This window comes from Pseudochaenichthys georgianus, chromosome 8, assembly GCF_902827115.2.
Source record: "Pseudochaenichthys georgianus chromosome 8, fPseGeo1.2, whole genome shotgun sequence".
Lineage (NCBI taxonomy): Eukaryota > Metazoa > Chordata > Actinopteri > Perciformes > Channichthyidae > Pseudochaenichthys > Pseudochaenichthys georgianus.
This window is the reverse complement of record NC_047510.2, coordinates 29,586,582-29,604,622: the sequence shown is the minus strand read 5'-3', so window position 1 is coordinate 29,604,622 and position 18,041 is coordinate 29,586,582. Positions and strand designations below refer to the sequence as shown.

Sequence of the window (18,041 nt, the reverse complement as noted above, 5' to 3'; positions counted from 1 at the left end):
CACGACACAACTTGCTCTCTCTCGCAAGCTTGTGAGGAATTTTCACTGTGGTTCTTTTGTGTCAATGCTTTGAGCGACGTGTCCGTGAGCCAATAAGATTCGAAATAAAGCTTTCAAGCCAGCCCTGCAGTGTTCATATGACCAATCATAGTCGAGATATGATATAATGGGCGGGCTAAAGCACACAACAAGATAGTCTGCGTTGTATATATCACAACGTCGGCTACCAGGAAAAATAGTTAGCTGAGCTTATCTTCACAGATGGTAGTGGGGCCAGAGAGCAACGCTGTATTGTAGGGGCAAACTATTACAAATCAAACAGCATTCATGAATGTACTCAAATAATTATTCATATAGGGCCCGATATTAATAGTTTAATATATAAAAAGGAGCATCTAACTCCTGTTTTGGTGCATTAAATGGAGGAGAAGAAGGAAGACGGAGACTCGGAGATACAGGAACACGGACCCGAGCACTGGTTCTCAAAATGGGAGCGGCAGTGTTTGGCCGAAGCGGAGCAGAGGGAACCGAGCGAGGAGGAGGCCGACAACGACCAGGATAAACTGTGGCATCTCTTCCAGAACTCCGCCACCGCCGTGGCACAGTTATACAAAGGTGCACACAAGCGCTTTCTTTTTGCCTGTAGTTGGTCCAACTAGGCTAACATTGCTAGTTAGCATTTAGCTTGTTTGTTAGCATCCTAGCTAATTACGCGTTGCTGTGAACTAACGTAGAATGCTAACTAGTCTGCTAGAAAACTCTGGTCAAAACTGGGTAACGTTTACAGCTGATTTGGCAAAGGCTAAATGTAGCTAGCTGTTAGCCAGTGACATCAAATAGTTACGAAACCTGGTTATATTGTCAAACAACTATCATGTTTACTGGCATAATTAAAGTATCTCAACATGAATATATTTCACAATTCGGCGGCTTGTTGAAGTTTAGTCACCAGAAGAAAGCTAACGTTAGCCGGGCTAGATACAAAATGGCGATGGTAACAACAATCGTAGCTACGCGACATTCCCAGATGACAGTCTCTGGTTTACTGTCAGTGTTACCATCTGTTCCACCGGACATGACTGACTGTTGAAATATGCTATTATAGTATATAGAGTTAACGGCACTTACATGCACTCTTGTTCTTAAACGCTCGGTTTGCTGCTGATCGAGCAGTTTGTTTAGCAACGCGTAATAATCACAAAATGGCGAGGATTGTATTCTGTGGAAATATTGGTTTGTGAGCAATATGCTATCGTTAAGTTACCATCAAACATACTACATTCCTGTCTATTATGTCAGAGCTTGTTAAGTGAATCCGTGTTAGATATGAATGTTTGACATAGCAACTTTACTGCTGATGATGCAGTTAAGTTGGTGTGTCTGCTTTCTTGCTAAATAAGCTGCTGGCCATCTAGCGCTGGCTGACAGTTATTTTTATGCCAAACCATGTCCCTGCAATTTTAGAAGCAGGACAAAATGGCGAATGAAAATGATCTCCACTTCAACCCTGTAATCACCAAGCCTCTCAAATGTTTTGTTGTCCTTTTTTAGGTCACATTTATCCAGACTGCTTTCGTTCACATGTGTGTTATGTATAGAAACTAAACATATTTCCCCTTTCCGACACAGACAGAGTATGCCATCAGCAGGGCCTGTCATTGTGGGTGCCATTTCAGAACTCTGCCACAGCAGTCACCAACCTCTACAAAGGTAACTATATAACCACATCTCTCCATACTCGTGCTATTGGGCAAGGTATATCGGTCTGCTAACTACTACACCTACAGTTGTTTGTGTGCTTTAATTTGATCAATACAGATTGTTGCTGACTATCATTGTACTTGTAAATGCAGACATGTTTTATTGACAGGCTCATCCAACAAGTGGTAAACACTCTTATCCGCTCTATTGATCTGTCTCTCATGGGGCTTGCAGGTCTTTGGAATGTCTGTGTGTCATGTTCACTGTAGGGATAGATGAAAAATAGACCTTATTTAAAGGGTATAAAAAATGGTATAACAATGTAAAGAAATTACCAGTAAAAGGGAGGCGGTTTGTTGTAGTAAGAATGAGATTGTACTGGACTTGACTCCCAATTTGGCAGTTTACCTTCCAAAACCTGGAAGAGGGTAGAATTAGCTTTAGGGAGTGAGCAACTTCCAGAAGTAATTTGCTGTTTCTGTCAAAAGCTGTCTGTCATGTGATTCTCCTCTTATGTTTTTCCCCAAAAATGTATAGAAATAAAAGTGTGTACACCATAACCCGTGATACTTAGATGTCTCCATGTTCCTATGCCAAACATATTTTCAAGCTGTATGTTATTTAAGGTGTCAATATCTGCTTGGCGTTCCAACACATGATAATGAAAAATTCTAATTATTTTTATATTGTGTTTTTTTTACCATCTCAGAGAGTGTGGAGGCCCATCAGAGAACCTTTGATCGGGGCATCCAGACAGGCCACCAGCGCCGTAATAAGGTGGGTCTTGTTTCTCCTGCATCCGGGCAAATTGTGATGCTACCCCTTCCTGTCACATTTGTTTGAAATGTAAGAACCAGTGCTTTTAGATTATTTTAGGAGTACACAGCAGGCGTGTTCAAGAGGGATATAAATTGCATCATAAAATGAAACCTTGCCTAAGGACGGATTGCGCTTGTATTGGATTGCAGGACATGCTGGCCTGGGTGAAGAAGCGACGGAGAACCATCCGCAGGGAGGATCTTATCAGCTTTCTGTGCGGCAAAGCACCACCGCACAGGAGTAGCAGGACCAACACCCGGCTGGCCATGGTGGCCCCGAGTCGGGCTAACTCTCCGGCAGAGACCGGCTCATCTGTGGAGGCAGACCTGCAGCCCTTCAGGGAGGCCATAGCACTGCACGGTGAGTGAAGAGCCCGCCATTCTGTCCATCTAATCAGATATGTGATTTACAACCCAGGAGGTAGATGCATTGATGCATAGAAAACTGCTGGTCTTTAAGACCAGTATATGTTAAATACCAGCCTTTCTATGAGGGCATGCTCACTAATTTAGGTTCTTCTATGTGTTCGTGAGACCTACTGATTCCACAAACTTGATAAATATAAGGTTTTACAATGCACTAGGTTCAAAGGCTTAAACAAAAAAAAGATAACAGAATGTACAATTAAATACTGTACTGAGAAGTATAAGGTATAACATTCTCCTTATTTTTATAATATATGAACATGCAGACATTATATAAGGTGAATTTCCTTTCATTATTGACCCTTCTAAGGTAATGTGTGTGTGTGTGTGTGTGTGTGTGTGTGTGTGTGTGTGTGTGTGTGTGTGTGTGTGTGTGTGTGTGTGTGTGTGGCATTTTGTGTGGCATTTTGTGTGTGTGTGTGGCATTTTGTGTGTGTGTGTGGCATTTTGTGTTGGACTTCTTGACCCTGTTTGTGTGACAGGGAACACTTTGCTAAAACAAAAGCGAAGTACTTTTGTGATGACTGTTTGTTTAAATTTGCAGATGAAACCATTTGTATGCATTTCTGGTGTGCTGTTAGTACAGATAAGTACTCAGAACTTTATCTGAAGGTCCTCACCTTGAAAGGGTAGCTGGGGTCAGGGTGTATGACATTAGGCATTCAGTGGTTTAGGTTACAGAAACGGGTCTCTCTGTGTCGGGAAGTTTCTATGTGTCTCCTTCCTCAGTTATCAGATGGCTTTTGCTTTCTCCACCTCTGTGTGTGTTGGAGAGACATACTTTCTGTTTTGTATAAACAAATTGCGCGACAATAGGATTCACTAATTTGTTGTTACAGACACAACTTAGTATTTTGAACAAATGTGAAGCACAAAATCATTTGCCTATTTTATGACATCACTACTTGGTTGAAGGCTTTTATCAATTACATTAAAATGCTGGGTCATGAATACATTACAAACTGTACTTGACACTTTATGCATCATATTTATTTCTACAGAACTCATCTGTTGAGATGAACCTTCTGTGGAATTGTTTTGTTCTTTGGCTCTAGTTTCGAGGTAGCTGCTTTAAATGCCGTAATGTGTCAGACATCCTAACAATGTCATTCTGAAGAAGCTTCAACCTGACTCGTTCTCTAATGAAATCCAAAGGGGAGACTGAAACGCACACTCAAATAACAGCCTGAGCGAGTGACTTTGACAAATAAAGTCCCGTCACAGAGCTGTTTACTTTCTGTGTCCTTCCCCATCACAAGGCTAACTCTAAACCTTCAATATGCCTGTTTATATCTCAGGAAAAAGGGTAATGCCCTTGAGATGAATGCTTGTTATGGTAAAGCATTGCCGATACAACACTTTTTCCCCCCAAATATATTTTCTCAGACAATTGCAGATACCATCTTTGTGGTCATGTGTGTCCAGCGTACTTCCCCAGACAAATGCTAAGTTAATTCACCTATGATGTGTTTGCTTGGTTGTCAGTAAATGTTGGACTATCCAAAAAACCACATCGATGAAGGTATTGCAATAAATTATTAAACCTGGCATAACGGGATGGATTTTTTTTCTTCTTCAAATCATAACTGGTAGCTTGCCTTGATTATAGCATAGTCGATAGATAAGATGGGGACAGATTGCAGCTGCAACTAAAATGTTCAGATAATATTTTTTAAGACTAATGCCATCAAGATTGCTCATCCGTCCTATTTTCCAAAGAATGCATTTTTCTTTCGTGTTCTTTCATTATTTTGGTCATTTAGATTTTCTATGTTCTAATTTTATTCTATATACACACACATCTATTGCCCGTTTGTCAGTCCTGAGAGAGGGTTCCCCATCTGTTGCTATTGTTTTTCCTTGTCTTCACACTAGTTGCCGATATTCCGCATTTGACCGATTATCGGTACCAGCCTTTTTTTTATCAAATTCCCGATAAAACTTTGGCTCTGATGCGGCTGTTTCTCTGGCTGTAGTCACCACTCTGTGTACACGAGCAATGTCCCGCCCACAGCGCTATCTGATAGGCTATTACTGAAGATTTTCCGGGCGGGAGCCAGCCAGAGAGGCGGGACCTTCTCAGATTACAGGCAGGTGCGAAAGAACGCCAGACACAGACTGAAGCAAGCAGCAGCGCTGAGCGGCAGAGCCATATATGTGTTAAACCGAAGTTCAATAAATATCCCTATCCCCTATGCTGAAGTTGCAAAAACACCACGATCTTATGATCCAATTCTATCAGTTTCCCAGTTACATAGGGACGCGGGAAGTCAGTCAGAGTTGGGGGTGCGTGCAGCGGAGTAACTGTGGTGGGGGGGGGGGGGGGCTGCGAGTGGAGCCTCGCAGTTTTTCAGGTTGATATGTGAAGCTCATTAGCTAGCCAACATGTATCTAGCAAATGTTTAGCAACATATTAGAAGTGAGGCTACTAGACTAACGTTAGGTCTACTGTAATAGCCTCACTTTTAATAGTTTGCAAAACATTAGCTGGCACTAGTGTTTTGTAGTTGCTAGCAGCTTATTGGGATTTTATGCTAGATAGACAGATTTAATAAATTAAGCATTATTGTTAGTTAAGCATGTCAGCCTGCAGCCCCACTTCTTGTCTCTCTCTAACTCATTGCAGATGACTGCACTAAAGAAAAGGGCACAGAGAGGAAACCAGTTGTAAGATGTTTAAAAGTTAATTAAACATAATGTATGCTTAAATGCATTTCAAAGAAGTTGTGTTGGAGTTTGTGTTATTCTACATTTTGATACCAAGATTTTCTGATTTTACTGCAAATGTATATCGGTTCCAAATATCGGTTATCGGTCTCCTTGATTATTAATAATCAGTATCGGCCTTGAAAAAGCCATATCGGTCGATCCCTACTTCACACTAGGGATGTCCCGATCACCTTTTTTTGCTCCAGATCATCTGATTTTGACAATCTGCCGATACCGATTTTTCCCGATCTTTATGCAATGCATTAAGAGAAAAAAAGCATTCAAGTTGTCCCTTAAGGTTATTTTTATTTAAATGACAGTACCCAACTATCCATTCTATCCAACATGGATATAGCTTCTTTTTTTCACAGCAGCATTGGATCAGTTCAGTTGTGCAGCATTGGATCAAAACAAAATAAAGCTCATCAGTGGTCCACCACAAAATAACCATGTAAACAAATTGAGTGCAGAGAGTGCAGTAACAAAAATAAGTCTACTGGAAAGAGGTAGCTTGACAAGTTCACATTCAGTCACAAATAATAAAATAAAATAAAATAAAAATGTGGCTTAGTGCAGAATTCTAGCCTTAAGACTAACTAGTCTAGTAATAATGCAATGAACAGCAGCAGCTTAACATAACATGAATACACAAAGTATTATATTTCCATCTTACTGGAGTAACACAATTCAATAGTAATCAGCAGCGAACCACTTCAACACGTGTATTTCGGTTTATTCACAGCATTAATTTAGTTATTCTACAGTATTGTTGTTTTATAGTTATTTGTTAATGTAACCCAATTTGTGTTCTTTGAAATTGAAAAGGATATTGCATTGTGTGTGTTACTTTCGTTGCAGTTGTATACGTCTTAAGTGTAATTTGGCTTGGCTTCCTATTTGTGGACATGCTTTTATTTTGAAGGAGGTAGCGCTGTTGACAGGAAGTTGTTGTTGCTATGGAAACAACGTGACGGAGATTAACGGAGAAAAGTAATATCTACATATAAAGACGGAGAAAGTAAACGATAACGTTTATGGTTAAGTGTTGGCACCCCCCGAAGAGGCACAAGCTCTTACGTTGATATTGGAGATTTCAATAAATTCAATTTTGGAAAAAAAACGGGGGGGAAATGAAGAAACAAACAAAACGAATTTCCGAATAACGAAATTGAAACCCGAATAGTACTCCAATGAACGAATATTCGGGTACAAGCCCTAGTGTACTCGCCTGACATTTGCTCTGTCCCGACTCCCGAGTCACCAGCTGAACGTAGCCTCTCGTTAGCTTACTGCTACTGTTAGACACTGCGCCCACTCTGTTGCCAGATTTGAGAGAAATAAGCAACCAGGTCTGAAAACAAGCCCAAAAGAAGCAACACATACATGATGTTGTGTGATTTTAAACCAAAACTAAGGCCTCAGGATGACTTTAAGACGTGAACATGGTCATTTTAGTTTTGTAACATTAAATAAAATGTTTTGTTTTTTTTAAATAAATAAAAGATCCCCGATATTTTTCTCCCAATTCCGATCTTTTAAAAATCACGTGATCGGATCGGGACATCTCTACTTCACACAGTACAGAGGTACAACTGTAAATCCCCCTGAGGCAAATGTGTAATTAGTGATATTGAACAATATACATCAGATTTGATTGATGATCCTGTCTTTTCCTCCTTCCTCCACAGGTCTGAGTGGAGCCATGGCGAGCATCAGCGTCCGCTCCGGTGCTCCAGGGTCTCCCACACATGTGAGCGGGAGCAGCAGTAACGGAGGCGGGGCCGGCGTAGGTGCTTCCTCCGGATCGGGGCCGGTGTGCCGCAGCCGGCGCAACGGGCTCCAGGATGTCGACCTGAACACTTTCATCTCGGAAGAGATGGCGCTGCATCTGGACTCTACAGCCTCCGCCGGAGGGGGAGGAGCCAGGAAAAGAAACTCCACCCAGTGCAGCGATGTCATCACAGACTCTCCTACGCACAAACGCAACAGGATGATCTGATGTGCTGCCTGCCTGTGTGTGTGAGGGGGGGGAAGCCTTCAGAGCCAAGGCTAGGAGAGGGAGGGAGGGGGTTGAGGGGCGAACCTGGGACAGATGCACAGACGGAAGGACAGACATTCAGCTGCCTGGCTGTGCAGAAGAACGTCTGAAAACGCAGACAGAAGGTCCCCGTTTGCTCTTTTCTGATGTTGAATGAACTCTATTCCTTGTCTCCTTTCCCTGCACTTTTGCTACAAATCACTGCAATCAGAACACTTAATGAGTGTGTGTGTGTGACGAGGAGGTCCGGACGCCATCGCCCCCGCCCCGGAAAGGAGACAACGAAGGAAGACTCATCATGGGATACGGACAGTTCTCAAACACGCACTGTGCTGCTTCGATGAGTAAAAGCCACTTTGATCCTCGACACATTTGTGCCCTTCCCTCCCTGAACCCCACTCATCCTCACCCGCCACCTTAATAAGGAAGTGAGGGCCATGATCGTCTCGCTCAGTGAACCGAGTTGCTCGCCAAACGTTGGAGACTCAACCCTCTGCGACCAACATGTGATCTTTCTGTTGCTCCGTCGTCGGTGGGGGAGCTGAATCGCAGTAGGACAGGTGTGGGGTCATCCGGCTTCAGTTACATTTCTCCAGGTCGATGGCACGTCACTTTACTCTCCGCTAACTGCTTCAACTATGGCTCTATTTACTAAAGCCAGTCGCCATTTTCATTAGTTCGTCAAACCACCAGTGTTAAAATTCTAGGTTTGTTGCCACTGTTGTTGGCAGCATTGATAGCCAAGTTAATTCTTTCTCCACATTTTTTCTGTTGTTGATTAAAAAGAAAAAACTTTTTTTTGTGTGAATACAGCTCGTCATAAAGCGCACCCCTTTACCCTAGTCTTATACAAAAAGCAACTGCTCTTTTATGTGATCTTGTGATTATTCTGAGTTGCAATAAGGACTGCACTTAATTTCCCCCTAACTCATGCAAACAAATCGGCTCTTCCATTATATCCCAGATGTAGCCAAGATTAGCACAACACTCACTGCTTAGAGGAAGTAAACACTCGCTATAGGGCTGCTCAATTAATCGCAATTACGATTTTGGCTTGCAACGATTATGAAAACAACATAATCGAGATAAAACCTTTTTTTTCTATTTAAAAAAATATATATATTTTAATTGTTTTTTCAGTTCAATTGCACTTAAAGTTCAGGGTAATCAACTGTAACATACTGTTCAAATTCTTTTTTTCAATAAATTGATGTTTTCAAAGTAAATGGATAATCGTTTTTAATAATCGTGATATCAATTATTGACCCATATAATCGAGATTATGATTTTTGCCATAATCGAGCAGCCCTAACTCGGTATGACTAAAAACACACATCTTTGGTCCAACAACCCTTCAAACATTTCCGCACATGGGCTCCACTTGTATTAAGAGTCTTTCCCTGCCTGACAAATGATTTATCGGAAGGTAGTCGGTGCTGTTAAGAAAGCGTAAATCACAGAACCGTTTACAAAGGTGGCGTTTCTAAATAGACTCACGAAACACGCCAATCAGAACACACATTGCATTATCTGGCTGGAGTTTGGGTGTTGGTCTGCTTTTTTGTACAAGGGCCGTGTGCATTAATACGACGTGGAGGCTTTTTTTGTAGGATGATGAATTTCCTCGATGGTTTAATTCAAATTGTTGTTGCCTTCCATAATTTTGTAACGGTGAAGAGTCGGAGACGCTGATACCGCATGAGTCTGAAATTTGAGTATTTTCACAGTTCAAGTAAGAAGAACTGAATTACATTTTTTATGATTTATATTGAAAGATACTTGGAGTATATCCAAGTTGTTTTTTTCTATTGGTCTCCTTTAGCATAGGATGCTAACAAAGTTTAAATCATTAATATCCCCAGTGATGCCCTGCCATATTAGTGATGGAGTGAATGTTGGCTTAAACTTGACCTGTAATACCCGCTGTAGCTGAACCAATGAGACGTCACCGTTTCCTTCTCCTCATCCTCCTTTTCGGTCACTCCCCTTCACACCTGGAAAAGTGGGTTTTCTTTAGTTGTATAAAGCATGCCAGTTTTTAACTTCTGTTACAGTTTGGTCACAGATTTTTATTTTGCGTTATAGGTTGGCTTTTATATTCATTCATATCTGGCTTGTTGGTGGAAAAGAAAAGGCTGAGATGTGTTGCTTCTGTCAAAGACTTTATTCTTACATACAAAGGAAACCACTGAGTTGGACAGATTTAAAACGAATAGATCCAAATGGAGTTTTGAGTTGGATACAGAAAAGGTGAGAATTCATGCTTTACATCTTTCTAAAAAGCAAGAAATGTATGTCCTTGTTAGCTTCAGCTAGCACGAGGCTAGTTAATAATGTAACATAGGAAGGATCAATGTTTATTGAATAGGAACTTCGGCCCTTAAAGACAGCCGATGGCAGTGTACGGAGATTATGTAAATCCTATGTCCTGTCAACACGCTCTTAATTAAATCAGAGGAATGCATTTTGAATATTTGAGTTGCGCTATCTTTCTCCGGGCACTGTTTTTGCGTCTAGCACTCCACATCGACTGAAACCAAATGGTGCATGATGTTACAAATGAGTGGTTATCATCCCCAGTGTTTCTGTTGCATGACAACAAAGGGAAGACGTGAAGTGGCTGCAGACAGTTTCTTCCCCCCCCCCCCCCCCTCAAAAGGCTTGACTAAGGAGAGTTGGCAGGACGCTGCCATCTTTCTAATCCCCCTGTTGAACCTGCATTGATTAGCTGGGTTATAATGGGGGGGGGTGCACTTTGTGTTTTTCTTTTCTTCCCCCGAGCCAATCACCGGCCTTCATCCACATTGTTCTCCAAAAGACTGAGTCATGCCAGTGTCTCTGGAGCCAACACTATTATCAGCTGTTTCTTGATACTTATTTGTTTAAAAAGTAATAAATGGCTAATCTATATACTTAACATTTAATTGTTGGTATGATATATGTGGTTCACATTGTAAAATAAATAAAACCATTGAGTTGCAAATGGTTCGTCTGTTTCATTAAAGAAAAGTAAATGGAGTTTTATTTTGTTTTGTTTATTTAATTTGCTTAATATTTAATTGCACTTATTGTAAGTCGCTTTGGATAAAAGCGTCAGCTAAATTTATTGTAATATAATGTTAATTAAGGGTTCGTACAGAAATGTTTTATTTGTTCAATTGCACCTCTTGAGCATATGGACAATAAAGGGCAACTTAAGTGGCATGTCATCAAAGTGTATTGTAAATGCATAAAGCAAACCGTTTTAGGCCAAGTAATGAAGCTTATTTTTACTCTTCATTTTAACACACTTAGCAGGTATATTTTGAGAACTCAAAAACTTTCACCAGAGGTTCCCCCTATAGAGCGGATAGATCTGGTTGCATTTAGACCTGACATGCAAATGAGCAGCAGTAAGCACTTATAGAATAGATTGCATTTCACAAGAGAAATGTATTTTTTGGGAGTGGTTGTTCCTTAGTTAGTTGTGCCTTCTTCTCTGAACTGGGTTATTGAAGGGTCACATACATTACACGTATTTTAGCACTGCTTTAATCCACAAGATGATGCCAAAGAACAGCATTGGGGAAAAAGTCACTTTTCCACATGTCATGGCCATGGGTCTGTGATGGGGACAGACAGGCCTGCAAAGTGTGCGTGACCCTGTTCTGATAGTGTAGCAACTATCTTTAACAGTGACACTTATTACTTACATTCAAATGAAAACTGCTGAGTCGAATTCTAATCCTAATCTTTTCTACTATTTAGTCTCTTGATTTGATTTATGGAGTTTTCATACTCGAGTAGATATGATATGTTTAAACCAAGGGGGTCCATGGAGTGTTTGTCTCCTGCGAAACGTAAAAACAGGTGACTATGGCATTAAACTGTCCAGCCAATGCTTAAAGAAATAAATAGTAGGCTACTTGGTTTAACCACAGCCTGTATAAACTGAATCTGGGTTTTACAGTGTGCCTCTCGCCCAACAGGTGGCAGTAACGCGCCAAAACCCACAGCAGTGTGCAAACAAATACCGTAAGAAGAAGAGGAAGAAGAAGCTAGTCATAAAACATGGATGCTAACAACTTTGCAAACATTTTAAGGGAAGGAAATATATCCCACACGTTTGTTTTACCTCATATAATCATACAGCTTTTGTGAGGGGAAAAAAACATGAACGTAAAGACAAATGTTTAAAACACAACACCACAGGCTGCTTTAAAGCTTAATTAGCTTAAAGTTGCAATGAGCATTTTTCATATAAACAAAACATGTTTACATGTTTTCTTTCCTAAACCCCGTATCCTTGAGGTTTTAAAAAAACGTGTTGAATGCATTTCATTCAACATGAAACATAAAGCCCATTATTGAATAGTTTAAATATGTAATTACTTTAGTCAATTCTTCCTATCCTTCGTTGGCATGCGGTTATGCTTGGTTGCGAATTACAACCAAATTGACGATGTAACCCAATTGTGTCCAAGCGCGTGCATACTACAAATAAAACATTGCACCACCAAGTACCTTACAAAGATGTCATAACATCCAATAGAATACAAGATATAAAGCCCTGTGGCATATATTAGGAATCACAGATTAAAACAATTTTCTGGAGGAAAACAAGTGGTTAATAGTTTTTAAAGCAGGCAGAGCTGAGTCCATGTGAGGCAGACGTTCAAGCATTTGTATTTATTTGATTGCTGCACTATTTTAGATGTTGGTTACTGTATAGTCACAGAGTTCAACAAAGGCAAAGCACAGCGGGCTGTCCTGCACAAATCAACAAATTAAAATGAACACACTGCAGTTGATCATTTCAAAAGTAAAGACATAAAACACATTATTAAATAAAAACAAAACATAGGCCAGTGGAGGAAATGCAAAGAAGTTCTTCAAATTAGAACTACAATTAGTAAAACAACGAATAGTCTCGAAAAGCGCTGATATCAGTGTGTATTTAAATGAATAAAGCACATGAACAGCCAACATCCTTAAACATCACTGTTGTTGCTAGTGTTTTGGTCCATGGGTGTCATACAGGCACCTCCTTCCTTTCATAGCTCCTCCACCTCCTCATCTTCACCCACAGCTGCTGTCATGGAGTGAAGAATGTGATTATCTGCAGCTACACAGAGATCCTTGAGTTTCTCCACATCACATTAAGCAGAAAACATGAACATTATTCATCCGGAGAAATGACTAGTGCCTGTAGGGTCTTTATTTGTGCCCTTTGAAAGCATCTTATACTGCTTTGCTGTGGGTAGTTAAATGACAACGCCTTGTACAATTTCTGTATTTTTAAATACTTTTCAATGTTGGAGCTGCATACTGCCTCTTGCAGCTATATCAGATGTTATTCTCATTCTCAAACACGACAATCTTATAAGGGTTTTTATACAGGACCAAGTGTTTGTGAATAGCAGATAAACGTAGGGTCTTTTGGGAGGTGGAGGAATAGAAGGTGAGCTCTCAGAGTCCATTTGTGATGAGAGACCCCCACCCTGACCTGACACTGGCATCTGGAAAGGGTCTGGATCCTGCTGACGGTTTTTGGGGCGGGACTCAGATCTGACTGAGAGGCAGGAACTTCTGGTAGTAGCTCTTGGTTACATCAATCATCAGGTCCTGTGTGCACTCTGGGAGCTCTGCTGAAAACAGACCTGAGAGAGAAAGATGGACACAGGTAAAGATATGGTAGATATGGTAGATACAAGGTGAAAGGATCTGGTGTGTGTGTGTGTGTATCAGGGTTTCCGTTAGCCAGTAATTACGTTTTTTTTAGCTGGTTAAATGTATTAAAAACCGGTAAAAAAAACAGGAGCAGGGCTCTGTTCTCTGATTCCAGCAGGAAACAAACAATGTCAACTTGCAGCGGCATTGTTAATGAGATGTGTGGAGTGGGTCTGCAAAATAAATCCAAATGCTATGTAAGTCGCAATATGGACTAGTACAATGTTGAAATCGCAGGAAGCACAACAATATTTGGCTAAACATGATTTAAAAAAGACAATTTTTAATAAAGTATAGTGGAGCTGCAATGATATCCCAGCCTGCAGGTTCAACAAAACAAATTGGTTTTACAGATATTGCTAAGAAATAGCACCATAATCACCGTTATCAGGGTTTCTGTTAGACCGGCACGTTTTGAATTGACCGGTTTTTAATCAATGTTACCAGCTAAAACCCGGTAAATTAAAAACCTGCCGGTCAAAATCTCCGGTAATAATTAGGGATGCTCCGATCGATTGGCCGCCAGTCACTATCGGCCGATATTCACTCTTTATAGTTTGATCGGTGCTCTCTATAAAGGCCGATCAGGAGAGCTGCATCTGATCGATATGGACATAAACGCGAGTGAAGTATAACCGGACGCGAGAGAGAGAGATCAGCTGCTCAGTCTGACAGAGACACCCAGCTCTGCATGATCACCTGAAGCCCCGCCCACTGTTTAGCGAGCTGCAGGAGCTGCATGAGAAACTGACGGGCTGTCAGGAGAGAGAGGGAGAGAGAGAGAGAGATGAAAAAGAGAGGCTCCGTTTCTCCCGTGTTATTATTCAAAGTTTATGTAAACTTTTGAATAATGGACTTTATCTACTATAAGTAGTTTGTTTGAATGTAATAATGATGTTGTTTGTTGTTTGTGGAAGGGCATCATTATCATTTATTGAGAAATGTATCTGAATTTTTCGATCTGTTACGATTATAAACTGAAGCAATATAAAAATAAGCCCCATTAACTGAGTTTTAAACATCAGCATATCCGGTCATAGTCCGGTAATTACCTGCTAACGGAAACTCTGCTACACAATTCTTATTATTCTTATTGAAACATGAGCGGTAAGTTTCAAATTTGTCCGGTAAAATAAATTATTACTGCCAAGAAAAAATCCTAGCGGAAACCCTGGTATGTATGTATGTATGTATGTATGTGTGTGTGTGTGTGTGTGTGTGTATTTGTGTGTGTGTATGTGTATGTGTGTGTGTTGGAGCTGACCTGGACATCCAGAGAAGACGGTGAAAGGCGGCACCACGGTCTCAGGAGGGAGCACGGTGTTGTCTAAGATCTTGCAGCAGTCCTTCAGCACACAGCGCCGACCCTGCACATAAAACCAGTTAACAACCAGTTAACACGATGGATTGAGACACTTCAGAAAAATGCAGGAAAGCATCTTTATAGTCAAAAGGAAACTGGGCTGAATTGGAATTTAGTTGCTGTTTTGTTTTTGGTCTCAACCATTTTTCATGTGTTGGGTTTGGAATGTATGTATTGAATAACATCCATGTGTACAAAATACCTAAAAGCTACATACTTGTATTATAAAAAGATGAAGACAAGAAGAATCATAAACACATTTTAATATTGGGGAAATTCATCCCAGAATGCACTTTTCCAGGGTCTCATTTCTCAAGTCTTTCTAACAGCTTCCATGTCATGTGACCTCATTACTCCAAATAAGAGCTGCATAGAGAGGCGAAGTCCCGCCCATCTGCTTCCGCCCCATGGGACCTTATTTCGGAAAAGGTATGCATTGAAGTCCATGAGGAGAGAAAGATTATCTTTCGATCCCGTTTGAATTGTGCCATGAATTACACATATGATGTTTGTCAATCTTAACAAATAATTTCCATGTCAAAAAAGTCACAGTTTGTCGTAAAACTGTTGAAATATAAGACTATGAAAAATACGCAACTAGAAAGACTACAAATCCCAGAATCCCGGTCCCGCATGCTGGCTATTACGGAACTGACTAACTACCCTTGTGTGTATGCACAGCTCTCAACGTGCCCAGACTTGCAGTGATTTTCACCTCGTTTAATACTTTCCACCTCGTTCTGAGAGAAAGAAGTGAAATGTGCCAACGTGACGGCCGTCTTGGTGTGTGGTGCGAGATGGGAGTTGTAGTTCATTGAGCGGTTTCACACAAAACAAAGTGTTACTTCACATTTTTACGACACATTTTTTTCTTTTTTTCTTTGCAAAATTATCTTTTGAATTGACAAACATCATATGTGTAACTTGTGGCACAATTCAAATGGAATCGAAAGATAATCTTATCTCTCCATTGACATCATTTTTCCGAAATAAGGTCCCATGGAGCTCCCCCGGAAGGGGAGGGACTTCGCCTCTCTATTGTATTAATGCACTGGACAAGTAGGAAGTCAACTATTTTATTTAAATGTTTATTGGATTGTAGTGCTTTTTCTATTTACATGAATATTCTTATGAAAATTCTGCGGTTTTCTTCGATTTAATTAACATAATTCTCTGTTTATAAAATAATTGTAATTTTCTTTTTTCAATTATGGCATGTAGTAACGCAATGGTGATCAAATGTAATGAGCTCCGGCAAAACTGCTCGCTGGCAATAAAATATATTTTTATGTAATTAAATGTGTTCCTTTTATTTTTCATCCCAGATCTGTGCCTGCCTGCGCTCAGTTCATCTGAACATGACTATCATGTGACTGTTTCACCACAAGCTAGAGGAGACACTGCTTCGTTTATATCCCCTCTCCCTTATCATTTGTTCTGCTTAGATGTGTGTGTATGTGTGCTTTCATCCCACTTACTATGACACAGTTCTTCCCAATGTGGACGTAGGAACCGATCTGTGCTGCGTTGACCACACAGTCCTCCTCGATGAAGACGTGGTCTCCGATGTGCAGCGGGAAGAAAGCCACTCTGGAGGGAGAGATGGAGGGTGGGAGCAGAAAGACAATACAGTCAGGTGTTTGTTGAATAGTCATAGCAAACAGAAATGATAGGGACAGTTTGCCTCCAAAGCATAAATACATATCTGAAGTGTTATTTGTCTGTTGACTGTTTTAATGTGGAATTAAAGTGCTTTCCCTTAAATACAATGGAAGATGGCAGTTGGCCTTTGGTGGTCAAAAACTAGATCTACTGATCAGAGACAGACAAAGCAAGATGTAAACGTTACGTTCGGCCATCTATTAGGGTAGTTTGGCAGAAAGTGTGTTTTTCGTAAAACTTTTCACAACAAGCCTGTGGATTATCTTGAATCCGTAAAGATTTCTAAAAAGAAATGTGCGTTTTTGAGGCTTTTAGCTCCACAAGCTCAGTGCCAGCCTAGCTCTCTCTCCTTATAAATAAGTTTGGTATTTATCATATCTCTGACACTGCAACTCACTTGGAGTTGAACAGAGGAAAAATATGTATCTTTGATGTCAGGAAGAAGTGTTCATTCAGGTACAAAACACACATATGTATTATGTCTGTTATCTGTTAGAATGTAATAGAGAAACATATGCTTTACCCTTTGCTGAACTTTTTGAAAGGTGGTCGGATTACACTGCGGCTCTTCACCACACAGTGTCTGCCCACCCTGACATTAGCCAGGTCCCCTCGGATGATGCAGTCATTCATTACTATAGTCTGGACATACAAACACACACAATAAAACACTTGTCACAGCCTAATAAAGTACATGAATAACACTATCGAGCAGTCTGTTTTCCTTACTTTGCCATTGAGTACGATGTTTTGACTCCCACACAGCACTGACTGTCTGCTCACTTTGTTACCAGAAGCCTGAAATACAACGACAGACATTATTAATAACTGCATTAAAGTGAGTTTCTGTCTTTATTGTCTAACAATGATTTCAGCTATCCAACGCCCAACGCCCAGATCAGCTACGGTTAGCAACAAGCTAGCTAACAACGGATTAAAATCACACATATTACCGTCTCAATGTACTCCGCTTTGTTGTACAGTATTTCTGACAACTCCATGGCTGGGAATAAATAGAATATTGTATATATGTAATTAAATATTAAGTAAAATGGGAACAATTTAGTGATAATAGTCCTCTGTTTGTGTTGCTGCTCTGCTGTCAACTCTCTTCTTCTGCCGACTCTGTGATTCTCAGACGAAACGAGTCAAGTGACAAATCATCGATACATTTCGTTTAACCAAACAAGTGAAACTATCCACCGGTGTTTGCTTTATTTGAGTTGTATCTTGTAACTGTATATTGCATTTTGAATGTGTATGATGTGTATATTCTTCTCGTTTGCGTCATGTGGCAAGGTAATGATCAAACTACTTTTCCGTTATGTTGCTCTGTTATTGATTAGTCCTCCCTGAGATTAATCATAACTCGTGTGCAAATTAGTATATTTAATTTTAATAAAACGTGGTGTTTTAGTTAACTACATTTAAGGAAACATTTATTAAAATAACATAACAATCTCTCAAAAATAAAATAAAATATTCCAAATAAAGACACAGTTTGTGTTGCTGCTCTGCTGTGAGGAAAAACTAGCTGATTGTCAAATAATCGATGCATTTCGTCTGTTGTTTGATATATTTTAGCTGTATCGTGCTGATTGATAAATTATTGAAT

At 40.3% G+C, this 18,041-nt stretch overlaps 2 protein-coding genes across 2 annotated transcripts; one reads left to right on the top strand and one right to left on the bottom strand.

The window, feature by feature from the left end:
• Positions 1-207: 207 nt before the first annotated feature.
• On the top strand, positions 208-10,710 carry hapstr1a (HUWE1 associated protein modifying stress responses a). Its single transcript, XM_034089728.2, has 5 exons — positions 208-615; positions 1,630-1,710; positions 2,411-2,478; positions 2,670-2,880; positions 7,343-10,710. The coding sequence occupies exons 1-5, from the start codon at positions 420-422 to the stop codon at positions 7,651-7,653; spliced, it is 867 nt and encodes a 288-aa protein (XP_033945619.1). The 5' UTR covers positions 208-419; the 3' UTR covers positions 7,654-10,710.
• Positions 10,711-12,345: 1,635 nt separating this feature from the next.
• dctn5 (dynactin 5) lies at positions 12,346-17,571 on the bottom strand. Its single transcript, XM_034089249.2, has 6 exons — positions 17,380-17,571; positions 17,156-17,224; positions 16,950-17,068; positions 16,243-16,354; positions 14,666-14,768; positions 12,346-13,331 (listed from the first exon to the last, which is right to left on the bottom strand). Exons 1-6 carry the CDS (start codon positions 17,425-17,427, stop codon positions 13,234-13,236), a joined length of 549 nt encoding a protein of 182 aa, XP_033945140.1. The 5' UTR covers positions 17,428-17,571; the 3' UTR covers positions 12,346-13,233.
• Positions 17,572-18,041: the final 470 nt, after the last annotated feature.

Excerpts from the sequence above, each read along its gene's own strand:
- hapstr1a (XM_034089728.2), top strand. The coding sequence starts at position 420 with ATGGAGGAGAAGAAGGAAGACGGAGACTCGGAGATACAGGAACACGGA. Across the intron at positions 2,479-2,669 it reads GCCACCAGCGCCGTAATAAG|GACATGCTGGCCTGGGTGAA; the intron begins GTGGGTCTTGTT and ends ATTGGATTGCAG. Across the intron at positions 2,881-7,342 it reads GGAGGCCATAGCACTGCACG|GTCTGAGTGGAGCCATGGCG; the intron begins GTGAGTGAAGAG and ends CTTCCTCCACAG.
- dctn5 (XM_034089249.2), bottom strand. The coding sequence starts at position 17,427 with ATGGAGTTGTCAGAAATACTGTACAACAAAGCGGAGTACATTGAGACG. Across the intron at positions 17,225-17,379 it reads AAGCGGAGTACATTGAGACG|GCTTCTGGTAACAAAGTGAG; the intron begins GTAATATGTGTG and ends GTTGTATTTCAG. Across the intron at positions 14,769-16,242 it reads TTGGGAAGAACTGTGTCATA|GGTCGGCGCTGTGTGCTGAA; the intron begins GTAAGTGGGATG and ends TTTTATGTGCAG.